Genomic DNA, 22,332 nt, shown 5'->3' with positions numbered 1-22,332 from the left:
CGCCTTGGTATATCCTATTCCCGCAGCCCACATGCATTCGATATTCCCATAATGTACCGCCGTTACTGGTAATGGACCATTCTGACACCCCTTCGTTAAGCGAAAAACACAATGCTACCGACGAATGAATTCATAACTCAAGTTAAGCAGGTAAATCACCAATCTTCCTCTCCTTAGCAACGTCCTTCGCGCCACCATCAATACCAGTAGCGCCCAATTGCTCATTCAATAACGAGAGCTTCTCAACTTGTTCACCTAACTCGGTACTTGCTTCCGTCCTGGGCGTCATCAATGGACTTGTCAACAGATCCGGAGAACTCTGCCATTTGGCGACTTCACGTTTCATCTGCTCCAATTCCTTCTGGAAACGGTTGCCAAAGACGTCGATGTAGAAGGTGGCGCCGTTATAAACGGACCAGCAGAAGACTGCTGTCAGGAAAGCGGCTGATGCGTATCGGTAGTGGAACCAGATTGGACAAGGAGCCATTGTCAGAACTGCATAGGAGTACTGGATCAGCATGAAGGCGGGTTCCTGCAAAGACTCTGGTAGGGAAAGTACAACTTTGCCGAGCCAGACCTTGGAGTAGGATTTTCGTAGCCACTATATTGTTGTTAGCACCGAGCAGAAAATCAGGGAAGTGACTAACCGTGAAGGATGTTGGCCGGCCAGCCGCAATCTTCTCTCGTCTTCTGACTGTAATCAAGAAGTGGTAGGAGAGTTGCCAGATAGCATATGGAATGGTCGACCAAAGAGTCATGGCGAGCAGTGAGTAATGTTCTTTAGAACCAACAGGCGAAGTCCTGATGGACCATATTCCTGGAAATCGACTCTGTTGAAATGCAGGTTCAATAAGATGAACCAGGCAGTGGAGAGTCACACAAGGCATTATGTGGATGAACAAACTCGTAACCTTGTCGAAACTGTGAAATACCAAGGAATTTCTCCACATCGCAATCGCAACAGCATTATTTCCAAATGCTAGACAATAGGTGCTTATGAACAACCTTTTCGAGTTCGGGAAGATCCAGATCGCAAGGAAGACCATGAAATTGACAAAATAACATAGATCTGCGAGGAAATAGTGAAAGCCCTTCTTGTGATAGGTGTAAAACCGGATGGGCATGAAGTAGAAGAGTTGGCCTGTATACCACCAATGGAAGTATTCGGGATATCCGCCAATGAGGTATCCTGATATGAGGACATTCATCACACCGCAGATGAACGAGAACTTCTCCCGAGCAGTGACTGTAGCGGTATCATTCCATCTCTCGCCAAGTCTGTCCACACTCTTGCGCATTCTTCTCCGATATTTGTCCAACTGTTCGTCGGCTGGTGGGACCCTCCTCCGCCATTCCTCGACTACACGATCTTTGGCGTGAGCGCCTCTGGTTTTCAACTGATCTCTCTGTTTCTTGACTTTCATCGTCTGGGCGGTGATATTCCTTTGTAACTTCTCAAGTTGCTGTGGTAATGCAAAGTTGTCCAACAGATCGAACACTGTTAGTTTATCTAAAGGGGGAAACGCTTCCCAATCTTCCTGATATGAGCTGCTACCAGAGAATGACGGATTCCTCGATATTCGAGGACTGCCTGGGGTCGAGGCATCAAGAATAGGTGTTTTGCTACCTTCGGGGGGTGAACCAGAGGTGTCCGTTCGAGAGACTTGAGGTGAAAGACTATTTGGATCAAATGCCGGCTCGGACTTGGATGCAGGTATGGGTATTGGGTCTGACATTTCGGATAGTGTACGTTTGTGTATACTGGCAGAAGAGATTCCGAACGAAACTCGACGTAAGACGCCGCTTCCTCTAATTACCATCACGTCAGCCATTTGTGCCAGGAGTCTTGAAGTTTGTAGCAAACATAGATCGAGGGGAGGGGTAGTGGATAAGTCTGGCTATTAAATCTTCAAAAATTGTGGAGAGCTACTCACTGTGGCCGTTTCTGGCAATACCTTTGCTCAAGTGTTCGATAGGCAAGATCAGGACGTCTGCAAGCGGGCGTTCTATGCAGAAAGATTACCCCACATGTAATAGGGAGAGGCGTGTGATGATAGATACTGCGTCAGGTAGCAGTTGATGGGGTTGATAGTGCAAGACAGCAGTTGTATTTCTACGCGTTAAATCGAAGGGACGGAGACCGTGGTGTCTTTGATTCGCTGAGCCTTGTTGATCTGCCGTGAGTTGGATTTGCACCCTCTTCTTGGATTCTAGTCAAGCAAGAAAACAATGAAAGCGTTGAAGAAAGTGGAGGAAGCGTAGTTTCTGAATAAGTACGGAGCAGGAAATTCTGTTGCATGAATAAAAACGAAACCGCTTTAATCACACGAGTACCAGCTGCTGGCAGCGAGCAGATTCAACGTCATTGTTAGGGAAAGCTGCGCTCTGTTTTGATCCCTGAGCTGCCGCATCTAAAAGCGGCCGCTTCCGTCTTTGGCAATCATGGGAATCGAGTCCAACAGGTGCGACAGAATAAGGGGTCCAATGCTGCTTTTCTGGACCGTGTATCCGCTGTGCTGGTCCAAGCTTTGGCGGAGTGTCGGCCATTTGGTGTTTGTCGAGGAACTTCACGTGATCACGCCAATATGGATCCTTGGGAGCAAACGCGTAGGCAAGTTCGCGAAGTTCGCGACCGACGACATATTATTGCGATTACAGTTGACAACGCGCAAGTCTTTGCGCCGCGACGGGTTTGATGTTACCACTATAACAATACAGGCCTTATATATCTAGTAGTCTCGGTAGCTGCACTCCACGTTTCCTTGAAGCGCGCGCCCCTCCATCCAAAAACAGTCGCGTATATTTCAAGATGGGGAAACTCGTTCGTCTCGAGCTGTTCAGTAAGTCGCACATTGATGCATGTTATGGATTATGCTCATTCCCAAACAGATTTCAAGTCCTATAAAGGGCACCACATACTTCTATTTGGGGACTCGTACTTCACATCCATCATTGGACCTAATGGATCTGGAAAGTCCAATTCGTAAGAATCACCCTTCGATATTACATATACACCCTGACATTTATCATAGTATGGATGCGATTTCCTTCGTACTTGGTATCAAATCATCCCACCTACGTTCGGCACATTTACGAGATCTTGTGTACCGCGGTCGAGTCTTGAAGACATCCAAGATCAACGACGATGGGTCTGCCGCTACTCCAGCGACCAATGGGCACGCGAATGGCGATGCTGAAGGCTCAGATGGCGAGTCGCAGTCACAGAAGCCGGCGCGCAATGATCCCAAAAGCGCATGGGTTATGGCAGTCTATGAAGACGATGCGGGCGATGAACAGAAATGGAAGCGCACAATCACAAACCAGGGCGCAAGCGAATATCGCATCAATGATCGGATCGTGACTGCCCAAGGATACAATGAAGCGTTGGAGGCGGAAAACATCTTGATCAAAGCCCGAAATTTCTTAGTCTTCCAAGGAGATGTTGAACAGATTGCTTCTCAGTCGCCGAAAGATCTCACACGGTTGATCGAAATGGTTTCGGGAAGTTTAGAGCACAAGGCTGAGTACGAGCGACTTCAAGAAGAGGCAGAACAAGCCGCCGAAAACCAAAACTATAATTTGCACAGGCGCCGTGGCATCAATTCGGAAATCAAACAATACCAGGAGCAGAAGAAAGAAGCTGAAGCCTTCCAAAACAAACAAGATGAGCGGGACCATGCGATAGTACAGCACATTTTGTGGAAACTGTATCATTTTCAACGTGTCATGGACGAGTCCAGTGCGAGCATTGGAGAACATCAAGAAAACTTGAAAGAATTTAGAAGGGGAGTAGAGAAATATGAAAAGCAGCTGGAGGACGCTCGGCAGGCAGCACTAAAAGTCACCAAGGATGTATCCAAAGTTGAGAGAAACATCAAGAGGAAGGAAAAGGAAATTGAAGAGAAAGAGAACAGCTTAGTCCCTATTGACGAGAAAGCCGACTACACGAACAGCCAGATTGAAAAACTCCGGAGGAGGCTTACTGCGCTTACGAAAGAACGCGATGAGAACCACACGAAAATGCAAGACTTGAAGAAGCAACTCGTCACTGTTGAGAAAGCGCAAAAACAGTTCCAAACGCAATGGGAGGAAAGCTTGAAGAAGCAGGGCAGGCAACTTAACGAAGATGATCTTAAGGAGTACAATATTCTCAGATCTCAGGTCATTACCAAGACCTCCAGCAATCAGTCTCAACTTGACAATCTCATCAGGACCATGAAGACCGATGAAGTAACCTACAACAGTTTAAAAGGAAAGGTGGAACTCCACCAATCATCGGTTGAAAAGCTTCAAGCAGAGATCAAATCCATTGAGGAGCGGAAAGGGGCCACTAAGAGTTCGGTGAAAGAGATTTCAGGAGAGATTGACACGAAGAAGAAGGAGTTCAACAATATTCAATCCGAGCGTGTCCGTGTCAACCAGGCTAGAACAGAGCTGGATGAAAAGCTACATGAGGTTCTAAAAACCTTGCATGAAGCCACAGCAGGTCAAAGACAGAGCGACAAGGAAACGAGAACTCGTGAGACATTGGTATCATTGAAGCGCATCTTTCCTGGTGTTAAGGGTCGCGTTGGAGAGCTTTGCAAGCCGAAACAGAAAAAGTACGATGAAGCAGTCATCACAGCGCTTGGTCGAGATTTTGACTCAGTCGTCGTTGAAACAGAGAAGATTGGCCAAGAATGTGTCCAGTATCTCAAGGACCAACGGTCACCACCCATGACCTTCATTCCTCTTGACAACATCAAGGTCACAGCCGTGGAGTCAAACCTCAAAAACTTGAGCAAGGCACGACTTACGATCGACACTATTGACTTTGATTCGTCACTAGAGAGGGCATTTTCATATGTTTGTGGAAGTTCGATCGTGTGCGATGATTTGCCTACCGCGAAGGAGATCTGCCATAAGAGAAAGATCCAAGTGAAAGCTGTGACTTTGCAAGGATACATCATACACAAGGCAGGTTCTATGACTGGTGGTAGAGGCCCAGAGGGTGGGAAGAAACGGAAATTCGAGGATCAAGATGTGGAAAATCTCAGAAAGCAGCAACAAAAGCTTCAGACACAAATCGAAGCGCTGCCAAATGTCAGCCGTAGGGGATCTGCAGAAGAGACTTTGCAGAATGATCTTAACGGACTTGAACAGCGTCTCTCGTATGCAAAGAGCGAGCTGGCAGCATTTGAACAAAACCTTGCCAGTCGCAGGAAAGAGCTGACCCACGAGAAGCGTCAACTTGCTGAAATGGAGCCCAAGTACAGAGAGAAAGAATCAGAACTGGCTTCAATCAGAGAAAAGGTGGAGGAGTTTCAGTCTGCTGTTGCCAAGGTCGAAGACTCTATCTTCAAAAAGTTCTGCGAGAGACTTGGTTACTCGGATGTTCGAAGATATGAGGCGCAGCAAGGCACCCTTGAACAAGAAGCTGCTGAGAAGAAGAACGAGTTCGAAGTCCAGAAGAAGCGATTAGATCAGGCCCTGAGCTGGGAGACTGCTCGGTGGAGGGAGGTAGACGGCAGGGTAAAGAAAATGGAGGCGCAAATCTCCACTTGGTTACAAGACATTGAAAGCTACAATGCCGAAAAGGCTGAACTCGAAAATGCAATTGACGTGGACAGAGCTCATCAGACTGAAATGGAAGATGAACTTCAGAAACAGAAGGAGAAGCTGCTTTCGAAGAACGAAAAGGTTAACGCTGCTCGGAACGAACTCCACAAAAGGAGTAAGGAGATTGACAACCGTACCAAGGCCATCACTGCTCTAGAAACCGAATTGCAACGTAACAGCGCCGGTAGATACGCTTTGCTCCGTCGCTGCAGACTTGAACAGATCACGATTCCTCTTACTCCAGAGTCTAAAAAGCTGGACAGTCTGCCAGTAGATGAAAACCTACTACAGACCGATCCTGACGAGATGGATGTAGACGAGGAGGAGGGGACTGTAGAAACGGCAGGGGTGAAGGATTACGGTATCGATATTGACTTTGAGCAGCTTGATGATGACCTCAAAACGGCAAGTTTCCTCCTTGGACTGCAATCTTCAAATGCTAACAATTTATAGCCTGATGATGACGATGTTGAAGAACAACTTCAGCAGAAGATCGCAGACCTCAATTCAGAACTCGAGAAACTGAATCCAAATATGCGTGCAGTCGATCGACTGGATGGCGTAGAGGCACGTCTAAAGTCCACAGAAAAAGACTTCGAGGATGCGCGAAAGAAAGCCAAGCAATCTCGGGACCAATTCAATGAGGTGAAGGAAAAGCGATTTGAGTTGTTCAACAAAGCTTTCACACATATCTCGGAGCAGATATCTCATGTTTACAAAGATCTTACTCGGTCTGCTGCGTATCCACTTGGGGGTCAGGCGTACCTGGATACCGAGGACGGTGATTCTCCTTATCTCTCGGGTATCAAATACCACGCAATGCCTCCACTGAAACGCTTCCGAGATATGGAACATCTATCAGGTGGCGAGAAAACCATGGCTGCTCTAGCTCTTCTCTTCGCTGTTCACTCCTATCAACCTAGTCCTTTCTTTGTGTTGGACGAGGTTGATGCAGCTCTTGACAACGCCAATGTTGAGAAGATCAAGAACTACATTCGGGAACATGCTGGCCCAGGAATGCAATTCATTGTCATCAGTTTGAAGACAGGATTGTTCCAAGGCAGTGAGAGTTTGGTAGGTGTTTTCAGAGATCAGGAAGCTAATAGTAGTAAGACTTTAACACTTGATGTAAGTTTCGGTCTCCAAATGCATGAGAACTATGCTAATGTTTCTCAAGTTACGTAAATATGTTTAGATATACTTCAAGAAAAGATGGAAAACTCGGTATAGGCTATAGGGATTGTTGTATATGGATATTCAATTTGTGACTGGTACTTCTCTTGTTTTGTGCAGAAATGCATACATCGTCAGCGAAAGGGGTATTGATTTGGTTCATTATTGGAATGGAAATCTTGTAGAGTTTATTCGAGCATCCTCTCACGTAAAACGATGGCCAGGAATTAAATGATTTGTAAATAAGCATCGAATTATATTGTCATAATGCTTCGTGGTTAAGTTATCAAACTGATTCGGAAGACTGTACAGTGAGCTGCAACCTCTAGTTCAATGAAATTACTGCAATGGGGGTAGTTCAACGGAAATGATTCATTGATGCTTCTCTTTGCGAAGTAGTTGCTGCGGTAAAAGCATTTATTGCCCGTATGAGCGCAGGACACAGGACTTTCAGCTATCAAACATATCAAATATCTAAGAATGCGCTAAAGTATGTCCGTGGCGCGGCTTTTGGTCTGCTTTGAGAACCGCAGTTCCAAGGGGATGGTTAAGCTTACATCTATGGCTTGTTCAGAGAGCCATCGTCGACTACTGTAGAACTTACAGCACTTTAGCTTCGGGAATGCGTAAGGTCGTTTTGAGCGTAGCCAACGAGCTGGTCACTATGGCGCCTAATCATTGCTATATAGGCCTAGAGAATTGAATTATACCCAGGGTGGCAGTACTTCGCTCATTGCTGGTAGCAGAGGAGAGATGTCGGTGGTACCGGTGTACATAATAGCCACTAACAACTGTCCGAGTCCGCAAGTCTTCAGGAAACACTTCAACATATAGACTCAATCTACGCTTATGATATCGCGATAGCTTCACAAAAGCTATCGCCGACCTCGGCGATGGTGCTAATCAATGCTAAGCAGAAGATCCTTTAATGAACTTGGTGCTTCTCTCATAACAACTGCAAAATGATTGATGGCAAACTCAATCATTCAATAGTACATATCCCATTTCTTATACCATATGATTTTGACTTTTTGCCACGAATCACCTATGCTGCACTCTGCAAAGACGCGTGTCGGCTGTTTCATGTGAAGTAAAGCTGTCATAAGTGAACAAAATGATGCTCTTGATATCATACGCTTTCGGGTCTCCGCTCGCTTAGCTCTCGCCCAGGGGAGGAGGGTCCCTTCTAGGTTGCTCAAGCTTCGACTCGAGCGAGTCAAGTTCTGCGGAGCAAAACATCGTCAACACTCGTTGGCCAGCATCATCGACACCAATGCAAGAGTGGCATCGGCATGAGATTTTCACCAATAATGGCAAGGTGGGATCGGGAAAAAAACAATCGACAACCGAATTTCAGGGACTTCGTCATCAGCATCCCTTTGCAGATCTCCCAAGACCGATGAGATTGTAGATCTTGGAGATATCAGATATATGGGGCATTTGAAGAGCAAAATCATATGACGAGGCACTTGTACACACAATCGATTCCGGAACAAACAGCAGGCGCCGGGGGAAATGCTGCTGCCGAGCACAACCAGCCAGTTTCTAGGCGCGTTTGGGAAGAGATCCCTCTTTACAACTATGATTTTACAGCCAAGCAGCAGAACTTCGACTCTTTCTGACACTTCGACACCAGTGGTATCAACACAAGACTGGCGCAGCTAAAGTTATGTGGTGGAGTTCTTATGGAGCCACACTGGAGCAAACAGCGGAGGACCGGCGGTCGAACTTCGATTTTGGATTCGTTGATGCGTTGCTCGGCACGAAAGGTGCAGACATTCATGATTCGTCGATAGGAAGTCTGGTCCAGAACAATTCGACAATTGCAAGAAAGATCTGCTGAAGCTATAGCAATCTCGACCTCAGCCATGGGGTTTTATCCAAAAACTCCTTTTCAATTATCGAAAAATCGAGCAACGCTTCTCCGACTATTTGCGGCTGGGGGCACGGAAATGGACATGACCAACGGGCTCGATGTCTCTGTCAGCCAGCCAACGACAGCTGGCAGCTTGCGCCATTCAAATGGGAGACTGGAAGCCGTGGAACAGACATGGGCCGGATCATCTTGGTGCACTATCTGAGTTATATCGTACCAATTAGGGGGAGAGATGAGAGCAAGGATACTTCCCGGCCCAGTGGTGACACCACGACCCGGGGCATCACAGATCTTCGCTTATTTCGTGGGGAAACAAATATCGCCAGAGGAAAGACATCGCCCGCTTCGGGATGAAGGCGGTGGGTATTCGCTGATGGAGAGAGACATACATCTACTCCCTGTTTGTATTCGTGTCAATGGCAAACGAAAGTGATCATCTAGGGCAAGGGTCCACTACAGAGTACAACGTACAACGGGCGCAAGATGAACTGGTATTTCTGCTCTGGTATGCATATTTCTTGGCCGGAAGAGAATCGACTCTCGACTTGTCTTCTTGTGTTCATCAGCTGGGGCCTTGGAGACCAGCAAACACGCTATAGCACTAGCCAGACTGTGACATGGCTTTCAGCTGGCAGCCACTAAGTCCTTGAACATTGGTGCTGCCGCCAGAGATGTGAGATCCCGAGAAAAAGTATTACCTCCCAGGGTATCTTGCAGGCTAGCTGCACATGCAAGATATTAGCGTATTGGATATTCCGATTCGGTGAGGCTCTGGTCCGCAAGTGTACGCATAAACTCCGAGACCCTAAGATTGCATGAGACCTTATATCTTATGGACCTGCACAAAGACGCGCAGTCCCTTACGACTTCAAAATTGCTTGGAAGAAGTTTTGTTCGAAACACCAAAGTACATCTCCAACAAGTCATTCCGAACTCTTATTCGGCTACCGGCTTCGACTAACGCTATCCTGCACACGGCCAATGCCTCGAAGCGCTAACTGAGTGGCAGCTCTGAATTCAGCCCAGTTGACGTCTTAGCGAGCGTCGATCTCCATCAGACACCACAACTGTGTGGAGTGACGCACTAAATAGTGCATCGTCATTTCAGTGACAGGACTGTTGTTAGTCAAGGAGGTCAAGTTAATATGTCCATGGCATCGACGATGGCGACACCTCCGCCGCTTTCGAGAAGTTCGAGTCTAATATCAACATCATATCAGAGAAACAATACCCAATCGCCTAATAACACATGTCGGCGAGACTTTGGGATATACAAGGGGATATCGGACAGACCTCTAGGTTGGAAACGAGGATCTAAAAGAGCAGCAAAAGCACCAGAGTTAGGACTTACAGCACGCGATATGAAGATTAAAAAATGGAATGGAGCCGCGAGGACATCCACGGAATGGGATGGACTGAGAAGAGTAAGTCCAAGTTAATCTTCTAGATGGCGAAGTAAAATCTAAATTTGGTGTAGGATCCTGATCTGTGGTACGGGCCGTCAGGCGATTGTCTTGTTCATCTCTACGGTAAAGGACAGTCGAAACGAGCACCAACGTTCAAGGTCCCAATGGGAAAGGTGATAGAAATCAACGCACAACCTCTTCTGAAACGGTTCTTGGTGGAACGTATTGATGAGGGGAATTCGAGTGACGAGTCCAGTAGTGCTTCACATGTTGACCTCTACATCCCAGCTCCGGCCACCGCTGAGCGAGGACAAGCGTTTTTGTACCACACCACGACACGGAATTTCTTCGCGTGGATGTTTGGAAGGTCTCTTGTCGGACGTCACCTTGGCGGCGCCTTGGTGGGACTTTTGAACAGCATGAATGAATTTAGGTCAGCAGGCGAAGATAATGTTCAGGCGCTTTTGGAGTATATGGACGAGGAGGGATACACAGATATGCGAAATTCGCCAGACCATGCACTTGGTATACTATTCTTTGCGGAGCACTTCCGGTTCAAGGACATGTGGGTAGATGCATTCGCGCACTGTGTTGGGATGAACGAGAGATTGATCGCCAGTCCAGGTTTCGAGGTAAATATTTGTGGTCTACTCATTGGGTTGAGCTCTTGGGCTAATATTTTAAACTGTAGTACATCAGCAGAACTTCACGCGCCCTCATTACTCGATCAAGATATGAGATGGATATGCGACTGGACCTATGTGGACAGAGACTAAGCACATTTCTTTCCGATGAACTATCAGATGCCCACTTGGGTCTTTCGCCTGCGGCGAGAGGACATCTTGACAGATTCCGAACCTTTCTGCAGTCCTACTATATCGCGAAGCTTGGCTACTACCCACCTAGGGGTCAGGATGGTACCTCCGCATTCCCGCAAAGCATATTTCGACAAATGGCATCAGAGTTCCAAAAGCTGTATGACTATCTAGTGGATAAGTCCTTGACTGCGTCGGACGCTATTCCAATGACACAGCAAGGTGGCATTTGTGTTCTCCAAAACATACAGGCTTTTGATCAGCGGTTCAAGCACACAACATTAGGACACCCTTTACCACTAGTTCCTAAGTCTGATGAGTGTGTGTCACCGAAGGGAGGATTGAGGAAGAGGTTCAGTTGGGCAAAATTGGACAAAATGACACCAGATTCGAGACTGGTTTCACTTGCATCGTTAACAAAAGCCACTAACTCAAGAGACTCGTCACTGAATGAGTGTACGCTAGTCCGCGCCTATAAGACTTTTGAAAAAGAATGCATATTCTCGCCTTCTAAGGCTGAGAAGCAAGAGAAACTTTCTCATACCGATGCTCGGAAGGTGCGATGGATTTTGATATACTCTGTTCTCCAAACCCTTCTTGCGGCGACCAAAATACCAGAACAGGTGTGCGATACACAGAATGTTTCTTACAACCTATGTGTCGTTACCGCAGGATGCCCACCATGGAGAGACCAGCGACCCATCGAGTCGCTTCTACGAACACAAACCATGCAAACAAAACAGGACTTTGAGCAAACAGCGCAGAAGACAAAATCTGAGCTGAATTCACCATTAGACCGAGTGGAGATTAAGCCAGATATTGACTGGGATGTTATTACTCATCGTTCAAGAACTGGCAGTGTTAAGAGCGACACTGCTCGTATGTCATCCAAGAAAGTAACAGTGCGAAGAGCTCTCAGTACTCTAGGCAACATGCCTGAGCTTCAACACCCAAAGCCAAATCGGATATCTTTCCACGAGATTCTTGTGCAGGGTTATGGCAATGGCACCAACCAATTAGCTAAATCTCCCGAACAAACCGCTGCCACTGCGCATGCAGAGCAACCAATACGTAAATCCTCTACCGACTCACAAGCCTCTACATCGGAATACTTATCCTCAAGATGGTCAAATACCTCCGACGAGGAACACGAAGCCCCATCTTCCGTCTCCTCAACCTCACGCCGCGAATCGCTCGCCAGCGTCAATATCAGCGAAACAAAACTTCAAATCGGAGAGTTCCTCGACAACGATCGTGGAATCTCTTCACTCGGCTTGGCTCGAGTTCCAAGCAGTTCATACTCACCTTCTCTATATGGTGAAGATGATCTTGCTTTGGAACCTGAGCCACTTCAGATCTACCGTACTTCCGAGCCCGAAACTACTAAGCATGTGAGACCAAGTCTGCTATCCCAGCAATCGACTTTGGAATTAGAAACTTATCTTGGTTTATAATGACCTCCTCGTTTCATTTTCTCGTCTCCTACAGCGCAGCGCCTCTTCTTTGTCTATATTACTATTTCCTCAGCGGATATGATTGTCATTTTCTTTTTCTATGTCGCGCTCGAGCGGATACCCATTACACACGTTCTTTTTGAATGGGGCTTCCATGATGTGCTGGCGCGGTTCATGGAACGTTTAGTATTTTGTAATTAGATGAAGCACTTTTATTTGGATTAACTGAGATGTTTGTATGTATTGTTACAAGCTCGAGATAATGAAAGATTATTATTATCTGGTATTTGGTAGTGTTTGTTACTGTGATTGGTATGAGTCTGAAGGTACAATTTGACTATCTATTTACAAGACTTGCCTTATTTCAACATGTTATCCATATGAACGTCACATGCGCTTCTGACTTGAGATAAATCATCCCGAGTCCAAGCCTAAGGAAATGAGCTCTACTGAGGATATATAGAAGTACAGGCCATTCTCAAATTGTTGTTTTAAATCCAAACTCAGCGACTTACACTCCCCTGCGATAAGTCCATTTCTAGCACGCAGATGACTACTACCAGTCAACTCTATCTCGCGCTCTAGTTCACTTGGAACCATCTAGTAGACATCGAATGATGCATCTCTTGGTTAGCGATGCTAATATACCCCAGAATTGCCTCATTTTTATCTATATAGCTACGTGAACATTCAGTCCATATTGAGGAGGACTTTTTAAGCGCTTCTGGAAACTCTTTTATTTTTTTGATATCCAATCAATAGAACGAATCTATGATACACGAAATCCTTTATGAGTATGTTGGTGAATTCAATGACATTTTCTTATTTGTTTGGAGAAAGTAGCAACGCTTGCTTGAAAGTGTTACGAATTTTACGTTGGATACTTAACAAAGAATACGATGTCACCTGCCTGGAAAGCTATATCTACTCCATATAGTGCAATAAATGTATCATATCGTCTCCTCTAACGAGATCCAATATATCCATGTCACAGCGAGTATTGTAAAGTCGCTTTCTAGTCCATTATGCTTAGAAGTTCCTTTATTCTTGCGACGCACAGATAGTGAGGAAAGAAAAGGGGGGGAGAAATTAAGCGAGAAGCAGATTCACTCGAGACACTTTCACGGAATTTGCTCCACAATCCAGACTATATATTGATTTCTGTTTATACAAACCCCTCTTCCGATATTAAATCAAAACAAAGCATCAAAATGACGGTATTATTCTTCAAACCCGTCGTTGTTATCCTCCTCCTCTCCCTCCTCGCCTCCGTCACTTCGACCCCAACAGCCGAACGTCGAGCGCTCAAATACCCAAGACTGAATCCCGCACCGGATTCAATCAGCAACAAGACTTACCCTCCTCGTCCTCACGAACTTCCGCCTTTCGATCCTTTGAAACCAAAGGGCGGTGTCTCATTCACCAACACCAAATGGATCAAGACATTTGACAGAAAATTCAGTAAGTTGATCTGGGCATACAACTGGGACTCCGCTGTTCCAGATGGAATGCCTGATGGAATCGAGTATACACCTATGCTTTGGGGTGCAGGACCTCAGCACACCACCAATGTAAGTAACTTCTAAGCAAATAGAAACAAGCAAACTAAAACCAAAAAAGTGGAAAGTGAACGCTCAAAACGCTATCAACCGCGGCGCAGACTACATCCTTGGCTTCAACGAACCAGACGTCTGCGGTTCAGGCACGAGCTGTATCTCCCCAAAAGCAGCCGCAGACGCATGGCGAACGCACATCCAACCGTTCCGCGACCAAGCATGGCTCGGTAGTCCCGCTATCACTGCTGGTGGCAAAGAATGGTTGAAGTCGTTCCTGATCGAGTGTTCGGATTGTGATATTGATTTTGTGAATCTGCATTGGTATGATAATCAGTGTGCGTGGGGTTGGTTTGAGACGTACATGCAGTCGATTAAGGATGTTATTGGGAATAGAACGATTTGGGTTACTGAGGTGAGTTTTGATCTTTGAGCTGATGTAATTTAGGTGATGGGATACTTACGAATGTAGTTCAACGCGGGAGCTTTCACTCAACCAAAGGCAACTGAGGACCAGCAAATCACTTTCCTTAAGAATGTCATTCCGTGGATGGATAAGACTGACTGGATCGAACGATATGCTTGGTTCATGGCAGAGCCCAATTTCGATGGCGGATCGCTTACCTCCTCGAATGGCCAACCAACTAAACTTGGTCAGTATTACGCATTCACTCAGCAATGAGAAAGAAAGCTAGCTAGCTAGTAAAGGTTGGATATACCGTTTGGGAGACTTGAATTGATTTGCATACTGGTTATGCTTTGGTTTGGCCTACTTCTTCTGATGGTCTCAGGTTGCAATGGTCATGCTTATTTGACTGTGTTCTTGGAAGACGTTCTTTGGAATCCTCACACTTTGGATAGGCAGGCTATTTGGATAAATATCTTTAGGTAGATCAGATATGGATTCCTTTGCATCATAGGATATCTATCTCAGTCAATGAATTAAGCTGTGCTTTTCCCCTTCGCCATTCTCGATGAATATAGGGTCTTGTCTGCTATGCTTTAGATGTATTTGAAGAGTAGACTTGGGATACATGGAGACCAAACTACCCTGTAATAAGTGTGCCTTTGGATAGAGAAGCCTTCGCCATATCTCCTTCTTCACTTTCGATGATAAACATTGCAGTACATATTCCCTAGCAGCTTTGCCATTTGGACACTTCTCCTGCGGTTTCAGGTGGTGCTAAAGGGTACGATGGATTACAAGCCGGAGATCCTTGATTGCATAAATAGGTCAACTCAGATACAACATCTAATCTAGACGCAGTGAAGTTGACAAATTTCTAGCTTTGACGTTGGCAAGCGTAATTTCGAAGAATTGGCAAATCAAGCGAAAAGCTTTTTCCATCGGTAGAGGGAAAACATATTGTGTTTAATTGAAATTCTCTAATAGGTTGTCTTTCTAGGAATCAGTTGTAGGTTGATGAGTTGGAGCAAAGCGCACAGAATAAGGAATTTGTAGAGGTTAACCCCTAAACACAACCCCTGTCCAAAACTTTAGCACCAGTCGCGTCTCCCCAAACGCCCTCTATCATCCCAACCCCACCAAACACTTTTTGTTCTCCACAACCTCGACAATGAGCACCTTTACACCCTATACCTACTTCCAGTGTCCTTGTACAGACTCCTCTCCACCAGTGCGAAACATAGGCTCCGACTCTCCAACCTCAATCCATTCATCCTCCTCGGAAGACGAGAAAGCATTCGATCCCAGAGCGCCGCGCGCGAACTACAGTCTTTATCCACTTGAACACCTCTTATATTGTGAAGATTGTCACCAGATCAGGTGTCCGAGATGTGTGCTGGACGAGATAGTCACTTACTACTGTCCGAATTGTCTGTTTGAAGTGCCTAGTAGTACTGTGAAGAGTGAGGGGACTAGGTAGACTATTGTTCCTGCTGTTAGGAGGATGAGGGCTAATGGTCAATTAGGTGTACAAGAAGTTGTTTTCAATGCCCTATATGTATAGCTCCGCTCTCTGTGAGTAGTTTGGAAGCACCGCCGGAGGGGTTAGGAGCGGAACATGCCAGCCAGGGAGGCCCTTACGTGCTCAATTGTCCGCATTGTTCATGGAGCTCGAAGGAAATTGGCATACAATTCGACAAGCCAAACGGTATCTTTACGCAGTTGTCGAAGATCAAAAACGGAGGAGATCCTGTCATAACGGCGCGGGAACGTAGGAAAGACCGCGAGGAGCGAAGTAGGGATAGCGCACCTGGCCCAGTTACAGACGAAGACGGCGTACAGGATGAAACTGTCGTCAAGCTTGACCCAAATGAGGTTTTAGATGCTGAAAGCCAGTTTTCAAACTTGAAGGCTTTTTACCAGGCGCAACTTGCGGAAGCTTCGCCAGCAAACGCACTGGGATTTTCCGGAGGAGATTATGGTTATGGATCACCAGGCGCATTATCGCGAATAATGGGTCTTTACACTGGAGGCACATACGCAGATAAGAAGTCCAAAGCTAAAAAGGGCACCATGCGAGAGGCACAAAACGCATTCGAGGGTCTAAAAATTGTAGCACCGAACTCAGAAGATGCCTTGATCGCGAAACTTCAAAATGAAGGATGGGACGCTACATCTTCCTCTCTACAACGAGACGAGCAATCGACCCACACACCATTCATTTCGGATCTGCGTCCTATAGCCTACCTGTTACGGACCAAACGCTCAAAACGCTGCAAAACATGCCGTCACATCCTCTCCAAACCCGAAGCCAAAATCCAAACCACTCGTTTCCGCATCCGCCTCGTAGCACTAAACTACATCCCCTCCATCTCAATAAAACCACTTCAGCCACTCCTCTCAACCCAGCTGCAGGCTCCCCTCGTACCCATGAAACCAACACAATTCCTCTTAACGTTTAAAAACCCGCTCTTCGAATCCGTCAAGGTAAACATCGCAACGCCCGCCCAGACACCTGGACGCTTCGCTTCTAAAATCACAATCCTATGTCCGCAATTCGAGGTAGGAGCGAATACCGATGCCTGGGAAGAAGCGTTACGTGACGGCTCGAAAGGAGTAGAGCGTGAAAAACGCCGCACCAAGGCAGAAGCTAGCGAAGGACAGCTCCAGGCCGAAGCCGGGAAAGTCTGGGAGCGAGGACGGAATTGGGTGAGCGTCGTGGTGGAAGTGATTCCGGCCTCGCTAAAGCCTAGTCCGGATTTTCTAAAGACGGAAGCGCAAAGGAAGTTAGCGGAGGAGGGCGGGGAGGACGATCGCGTGAGGGAGGATGAGGATGTTGTGGAGATTCCGGTGTTTGTGAGGGTGGAGTGGGAGGCTGATACTGGGGGTGAGGATGGGGGGCTTGGGAAGGAGAAAGAGGGACGGGAAAAGAGGGAGTTGGCTTATTGGTGTGTACTGGGCGTTGGTAGGATTGGTTAGGGTTAAGAGATGGAAATGGTGATGTCTTGATGGGAAAGGTGTGGTGATTTATACAGTCTGATTGCTAAGAGTAATATACCCATTTGATGTTTGCGATATAATGTCCATAGACTTGCCAACCGACTACTACATGCCATCTTGTGGTCCAAAAGCTTCACACCGAAGGAGATGTCAAAGAACTGCATAATTTTACCAATCATACATCTACTGATCTGTATACATCCAACAAGTGTTGAGGGGTAAGGAATGCTGGAAGCAGAAGACAGAGTCACAATATGCAAAATAACTTTGTGTGCTTGCCAGGGTGATTTTGAAAATTTCGTGATGCTCATGGCATGCGCTATGTACGCATAACCTTCTGAAAACCTAACTACGCCTCATAAAGACAAGATATCGCAGCCACATGATCCATCCCAATGCCCCCCGAAAGCAAGACTTTTTCTACAACCAGACCATCTAGTAATCAGAAGCACCACCCTGTGGGAACTCAAATGCGACACCACGGCCAGTCAACTTTCGGTAAACCTCAGAGTAAGTATCGAGTCTGTGGTCAACACCTCCCTTCTCCTTCTCGTCGAGAACGACCTTCAAGGTCTTGCTTCCATCCTCCTTGGTGCGGAGACGCTTGCCAACAATCTCGACTGGGTACACGAGATCGCTGAGAATAGCGTCGTGGACGGCAGTGAGTGTTCGGGAACGAGGTCTCTTTTGAGTGAGGGATGTTCGGGAGCGGTTGGATCGCTTTGGGCGGGGAAGAATACGGCGAGATGCGAGGATAAGGACGTGACGGTCAGAAAACTTCTTCTCGAGCTCACGGGTGAGACTGCAGTTACATTAGCATCGTTAGAGAGAACTGGGACCTGTGCGGATCAAACGTACCGTTGCTGCACCTTGTGGAAACCTTGAAGGGATGGGACGGGGACAAAGATGACAATAGCCTTCTTGCCGTGGCCAACTTCAATCTATAAATCGATCAAAGTCAGCATGCGATCTCCATGTCTCAATGACAGTGGTCCGCAGCCCGTCCGATATCCACAACCAATCGCGCGCCGGTACCAAGTATATGTTCCAAAACCGATTGAATGTTGATATCCTCATTCTATATCTCAAGCTTGATATGATATAAACGCAGTTTCGCAACACAGTATGGGAACACCGACGCCGAAGGTCGCTTTGATTTCGTAACATGTCTGCGAGGCCAATTCTGCTAGTATTTTGGGTTAAATGCTTACCTCTTTGGCGGAGACGAATTGAAGTGGTCGAAGTGCGGCCTTGAGGTCGGTGGTGTTGGTCTCAAGGTCGTAAAGAGCGCCAGCAATGCTGGTCTCAAGCTCTGATGGCTTTTGGCGCGAGGCGCTGTTTGCGGCGATCTTGTTGAGTGCGCTGGCCATGGTTGCGGTTGTTGTCGTAAGGTTCAAGATGGAATCCAGAAATATTCAAGAAGTTTTTGGAATTGGTGGTGTGAACTCGCTTAGAAGGTGGATTCAAGCATAAGCAATTGCACCAATCGCAGAGGACTTGGTCAGGTTCTAATTCACGTGACTTGACTACCTCGTAGCAGATTAGTAGACTACCTAGGTAGATAGGTACTTTGTACTGTACTTGGAGTGTTACAATCTTTGATAATTTTTTGATTGCTCAGTGGTATTTCTGATCTCAACTAGAAATAAACTTCAGTGAACTAGCGGCACAGGAATCTAAGCTTAGATTTATGATATGTTGCGTTTATCAGTATCACTTTAGACCTATTTTACATTTAGCATGACGTGGACCTGGCGAATCACCAATTAATAGACAAACAGAAAGGTGTTTCATCTCATTAACTTGTGCAAGACTTAGTTCAAGCTTTGTATATGTATCATTAATATTGGTAGTCGCTGAACCCAAAGAATTCGCGAGAAAAAAAGCTGCCCGGTCAGATTATGCCCACACTTTCAATGCCCTCTTGAACGCCATAGCAATGCAATGCAATCAAAGAAAGTTGCGCAGTGATAACTGCCAACACAAACGCCAAATGGTCTTAACTCCGCTCACTATACATCATTTCAACATGCAATAAATTCATGATCTTCATCTCAACGCCTGCTTTCGAGCTTCTCAATACCTTTGATGGCCAAGCCGAAATCCATGATTAGGATTTTAGGGTCCTGGCCAGTACTTATGATGCGACGGTAATCTGATTTCGCACCAAGCACCCAACTTGAGTGCCATTTCGGAAAATCGAGTAAAAGACGACCGCTCTCCATGTCGAACACTTTGATGTCCTGATCGTAGCTCCCAGAGATTAGTCTGCCACTGACGGAATCTATGTGGAGTGAGCGAACAAGGTTCTCGTGGGCTGCAATACTATGCAGGCACTCTCCGGAATTTGCATCCCATATTCGAATGATCTTATCGTTTCCGGCAGAAGCGATGTACTTCCCATCATCGGAAAATTGGCTGCACGCCAAGCCTTTTGTGTGGCCAGAAAACTCTCGGATATTCTTTCCAGTGTCGATGTTCCACAATTTGACTCGGAAGTCACCACTACAGCTCACGATTGTGTTTCCGCGCATTTGTACAGCGTTGACGGGACCGGCGTGGCCACGAAGTTGCTTTAACATGACACCCGTCTCCCGATCCCACACACAGATACTAACGTCCTTGGAGCATGTTACGATGTAACGCTCATCGAATGCAAGATCCAAGACCGCTGCTGTGTGATGAACCAATCTCATCGTAGGCGCGTAGTTGTTCTTAATATCGTAGACAATGCAAGTACCATCAGACGATCCAGTCACCAGAATATCCTCATCATACTGTAAGCACAAAATTGACTGATTGTGGTGGATGTCGTACGACGCAACTTTTGGCGAAGGTTGCTGTTGGCGACTCAAATCCGGCAGCGTCGCATAATGGAGAGGTGTACCATCTTCGCCAAATTTATAATCGATGACTTCCACAACTTCGGGCGGACCAATAACTAGTGTGCATGTATAAGTCTTCAAATCCCAAACTCGAATAGTTCTATCTCGAGACCCAGTGATTATTTTGTGTCTAGTGGAAGTGCAAGTCTTAGTATTTTGTTTAAAATCGAATTTCATTTGTGCCACTTACTCGTCAAATTGCACGCAGTAGATACTGTCTGTGTGACCGTTGAGGTAAATAGGTTCGGCAGCACCTTCTAGCCAATTCCGCTCCAGTTCCTGCTTGATTCGGTATAGGTCTTTCCAGTCGTGATCGGAACTAAAGGCTGGTAAACCTAAGCCAGCTCCCAACTGAACAGGGCTACTCATAGCGTATGTCTGAGACTTTTCCCGAACAAAGGCTTCCCGCCAAATATGTGACGAGTTAAGAAGTGCATGCCAGTTTCTGGATACCATGGAAGCCCTTACAAGGACCGTATGATCGAGACGCGCGAGGATTTGAAGGGCTAGTTCGACAGGTAGCGCTGTAATAAAATCCACCGAGCTGATAGAAGGGTCTTGTTCGGATGTAGATGAGTCCGCGAGAGTAAGCGCAATACCGATACCACTCTCTCGGTCTTCCAATTGTCCCAGTTGCCGGTTTCTCGTTGCAAATATAAACTCGTTCTGCGCGGCTGCCGTTTCTCGTGCTGCTTGCCCACCGCAGCCGTGAGGTATGACTGGTGGTTTCCCGCCCACGCCAGGTTGTGGAGTAAGGTTCTCGAACGAATTCGTATAAAGTTCTTCGTCAAAGCATGGTGCTGAAGGAAAGCTTTTCGAGTTTCTGTTGAAGCTCGTGCTCGTTGCTTCTCTTAATCTGCGCCATGTCGATGCTGTTTGTGGCCTCTGCTCCGCCACTGGAGACGCATGTGAGTGTCTCCTCCTCTGAAGAGATACAGAGGCCCGTCTAAACAGGTTACGGAAACCGCTATTCTGCCGCTTCTCAGCCTGCCTATCGCCGTTTTGAGGACCAGAAACTCGAAGTGAGAATCTTTCTAATCCCCCTGAGAGTTCGTTCTGCGACCCATCAACTGCAACACTGGGTCGACGCTGGGGAAGCGATCGTGGTGGCGCAGAACTGCCAGATTCGTGGATACTCTCAGCAATAGAACCTGTCGTGCTGTGTATAATGCTGAACTCGCTGGCTGACATGCGCGAGCTTTCCGTGAAAGGGGCCCATTCCTTTATGGGGAAGACTCTGGTCATTTTGTCGTGTCCTCTGGGGACAATTCCCGAATCGCCCGGAAACTTCGAGGAGATGTACCTCTATGCCCTGTGTCTGGAGCGGCTATGACGGCGGGAATACCAAGTGGCACGGAGCGTGTTGGTGAACGGTAACGCGACGGCTGGGTGAGTGGGTTCAAAGGACTGTCGGTGAGGAGAGGTTTCCAAAGTGAGGTGATCGATGGAACCTTATGCGTTTTGCCAGAGTAAGGACAGTTATTCGAAGTGAAGGCTTCTCATGTAGGGAACGACATTGATATAGCGAGCAATAGATAAAAGAAAATGCGGGGAGGGAATGTTGTTGGTGCCAGGAAGGCTTTAATAAAGATAGAGGAATCAGTCACGGAGGACCAGGGAGAAATGTTTGTTTCCACAGCCTCTCGGCAAACCCTTGTCGGGGCTTTGACGGCAAGCATATCTAGAGAAGCGGCAACCGTCAACTATTCCTTCTGGAATAATACGTACGTCAAACCTAACGTCTATTTAGAATTCTTAGTAAGGGATTTCGATGTTAAATATGTGTTCTTATCTGGAATATCTGATTTTACATTGTTCTGACCATATCGAATGCCACATTTCAATATCAATTACAATGGCATTGTCAACCTTAATGCCTGCGTGTTTCGCGAATTTAATTCTCCTATTCTTCGACTGGACCCTCATTACAAGGCTGATAAAGCTACTACTCACTTTATTAGTCTACCCCCACCATCTGCCAGAAGCGTGTCACTTTCTCCATTTTAGCCCCTGGCAGGCTCACTGCAGGCCGGAGACTCCGTATTATTCATGATTCATTCTAATCTGTACGGAATGTCGAGTCGTGCAACTGTACATTTTCAGCTATGAAGCACCCTGCACGATTCACGCCCATCACTTGGGGCAACGGCAGTGATTGTGGCGTAA

General features: G+C 46.7%; 7 protein-coding genes across 7 annotated transcripts; 4 read left to right on the top strand and 3 right to left on the bottom strand.

The window, feature by feature from the left end:
• Positions 1–142: 142 nt before the first annotated feature.
• On the bottom strand, positions 143–2,547 carry GLAREA_01821 (uncharacterized protein; the record flags this gene model as incomplete). Its single annotated transcript, XM_008089037.1, has 3 exons — positions 143–601; positions 648–1,809; positions 2,327–2,547. 3 exons carry the CDS (start codon positions 2,545–2,547, stop codon positions 143–145), a joined length of 1,842 nt encoding a protein of 613 aa, XP_008087228.1.
• Positions 2,548–2,809: 262 nt separating this feature from the next.
• On the top strand, positions 2,810–6,793 carry GLAREA_01820 (P-loop containing nucleoside triphosphate hydrolase; the record flags this gene model as incomplete). The annotated part of the gene is made up of 5 exons (XM_008089036.1): positions 2,810–2,840; positions 2,890–2,983; positions 3,033–5,946; positions 6,052–6,726; positions 6,776–6,793. 5 exons carry the CDS (start codon positions 2,810–2,812, stop codon positions 6,791–6,793), a joined length of 3,732 nt encoding a protein of 1,243 aa, XP_008087227.1.
• Positions 6,794–9,810: 3,017 nt separating this feature from the next.
• On the top strand, positions 9,811–12,322 carry GLAREA_01819 (uncharacterized protein; the record flags this gene model as incomplete). The annotated part of the gene is made up of 3 exons (XM_008089035.1): positions 9,811–10,071; positions 10,125–10,685; positions 10,745–12,322. The coding sequence occupies 3 exons, from the start codon at positions 9,811–9,813 to the stop codon at positions 12,320–12,322; spliced, it is 2,400 nt and encodes a 799-aa protein (XP_008087226.1).
• A 1,211-nt stretch (positions 12,323–13,533) lies between these two features.
• On the top strand, positions 13,534–14,557 carry GLAREA_01818 ((Trans)glycosidase; the record flags this gene model as incomplete). The annotated part of the gene is made up of 3 exons (XM_008089034.1): positions 13,534–13,893; positions 13,943–14,290; positions 14,348–14,557. 3 exons carry the CDS (start codon positions 13,534–13,536, stop codon positions 14,555–14,557), a joined length of 918 nt encoding a protein of 305 aa, XP_008087225.1.
• Positions 14,558–15,452: 895 nt separating this feature from the next.
• GLAREA_01817 (dynactin p62 family protein) lies at positions 15,453–17,260 on the top strand (the record flags this gene model as incomplete). The annotated part of the gene is made up of 2 exons (XM_008089033.1): positions 15,453–15,757; positions 15,808–17,260. The coding sequence occupies 2 exons, from the start codon at positions 15,453–15,455 to the stop codon at positions 17,258–17,260; spliced, it is 1,758 nt and encodes a 585-aa protein (XP_008087224.1).
• Positions 17,261–17,716: 456 nt separating this feature from the next.
• Positions 17,717–18,651, bottom strand: GLAREA_01816 (40S ribosomal protein S7; the record flags this gene model as incomplete). Its single annotated transcript, XM_008089032.1, has 3 exons — positions 17,717–18,083; positions 18,140–18,222; positions 18,493–18,651. 3 exons carry the CDS (start codon positions 18,649–18,651, stop codon positions 17,717–17,719), a joined length of 609 nt encoding a protein of 202 aa, XP_008087223.1.
• A 684-nt stretch (positions 18,652–19,335) lies between these two features.
• GLAREA_01815 (WD40 repeat-like protein) lies at positions 19,336–21,411 on the bottom strand (the record flags this gene model as incomplete). Its single annotated transcript, XM_008089031.1, has 2 exons — positions 19,336–20,296; positions 20,357–21,411. 2 exons carry the CDS (start codon positions 21,409–21,411, stop codon positions 19,336–19,338), a joined length of 2,016 nt encoding a protein of 671 aa, XP_008087222.1.
• Positions 21,412–22,332: the final 921 nt, after the last annotated feature.

Source organism: Glarea lozoyensis, assembly GCF_000409485.1.
Source record: "Glarea lozoyensis ATCC 20868 chromosome Unknown GLAREA7, whole genome shotgun sequence".
NCBI classification, from domain to species: domain Eukaryota; kingdom Fungi; phylum Ascomycota; class Leotiomycetes; order Helotiales; family Helotiaceae; genus Glarea; species Glarea lozoyensis.
This window is presented reverse-complemented; position numbering and strand designations above follow the sequence as displayed.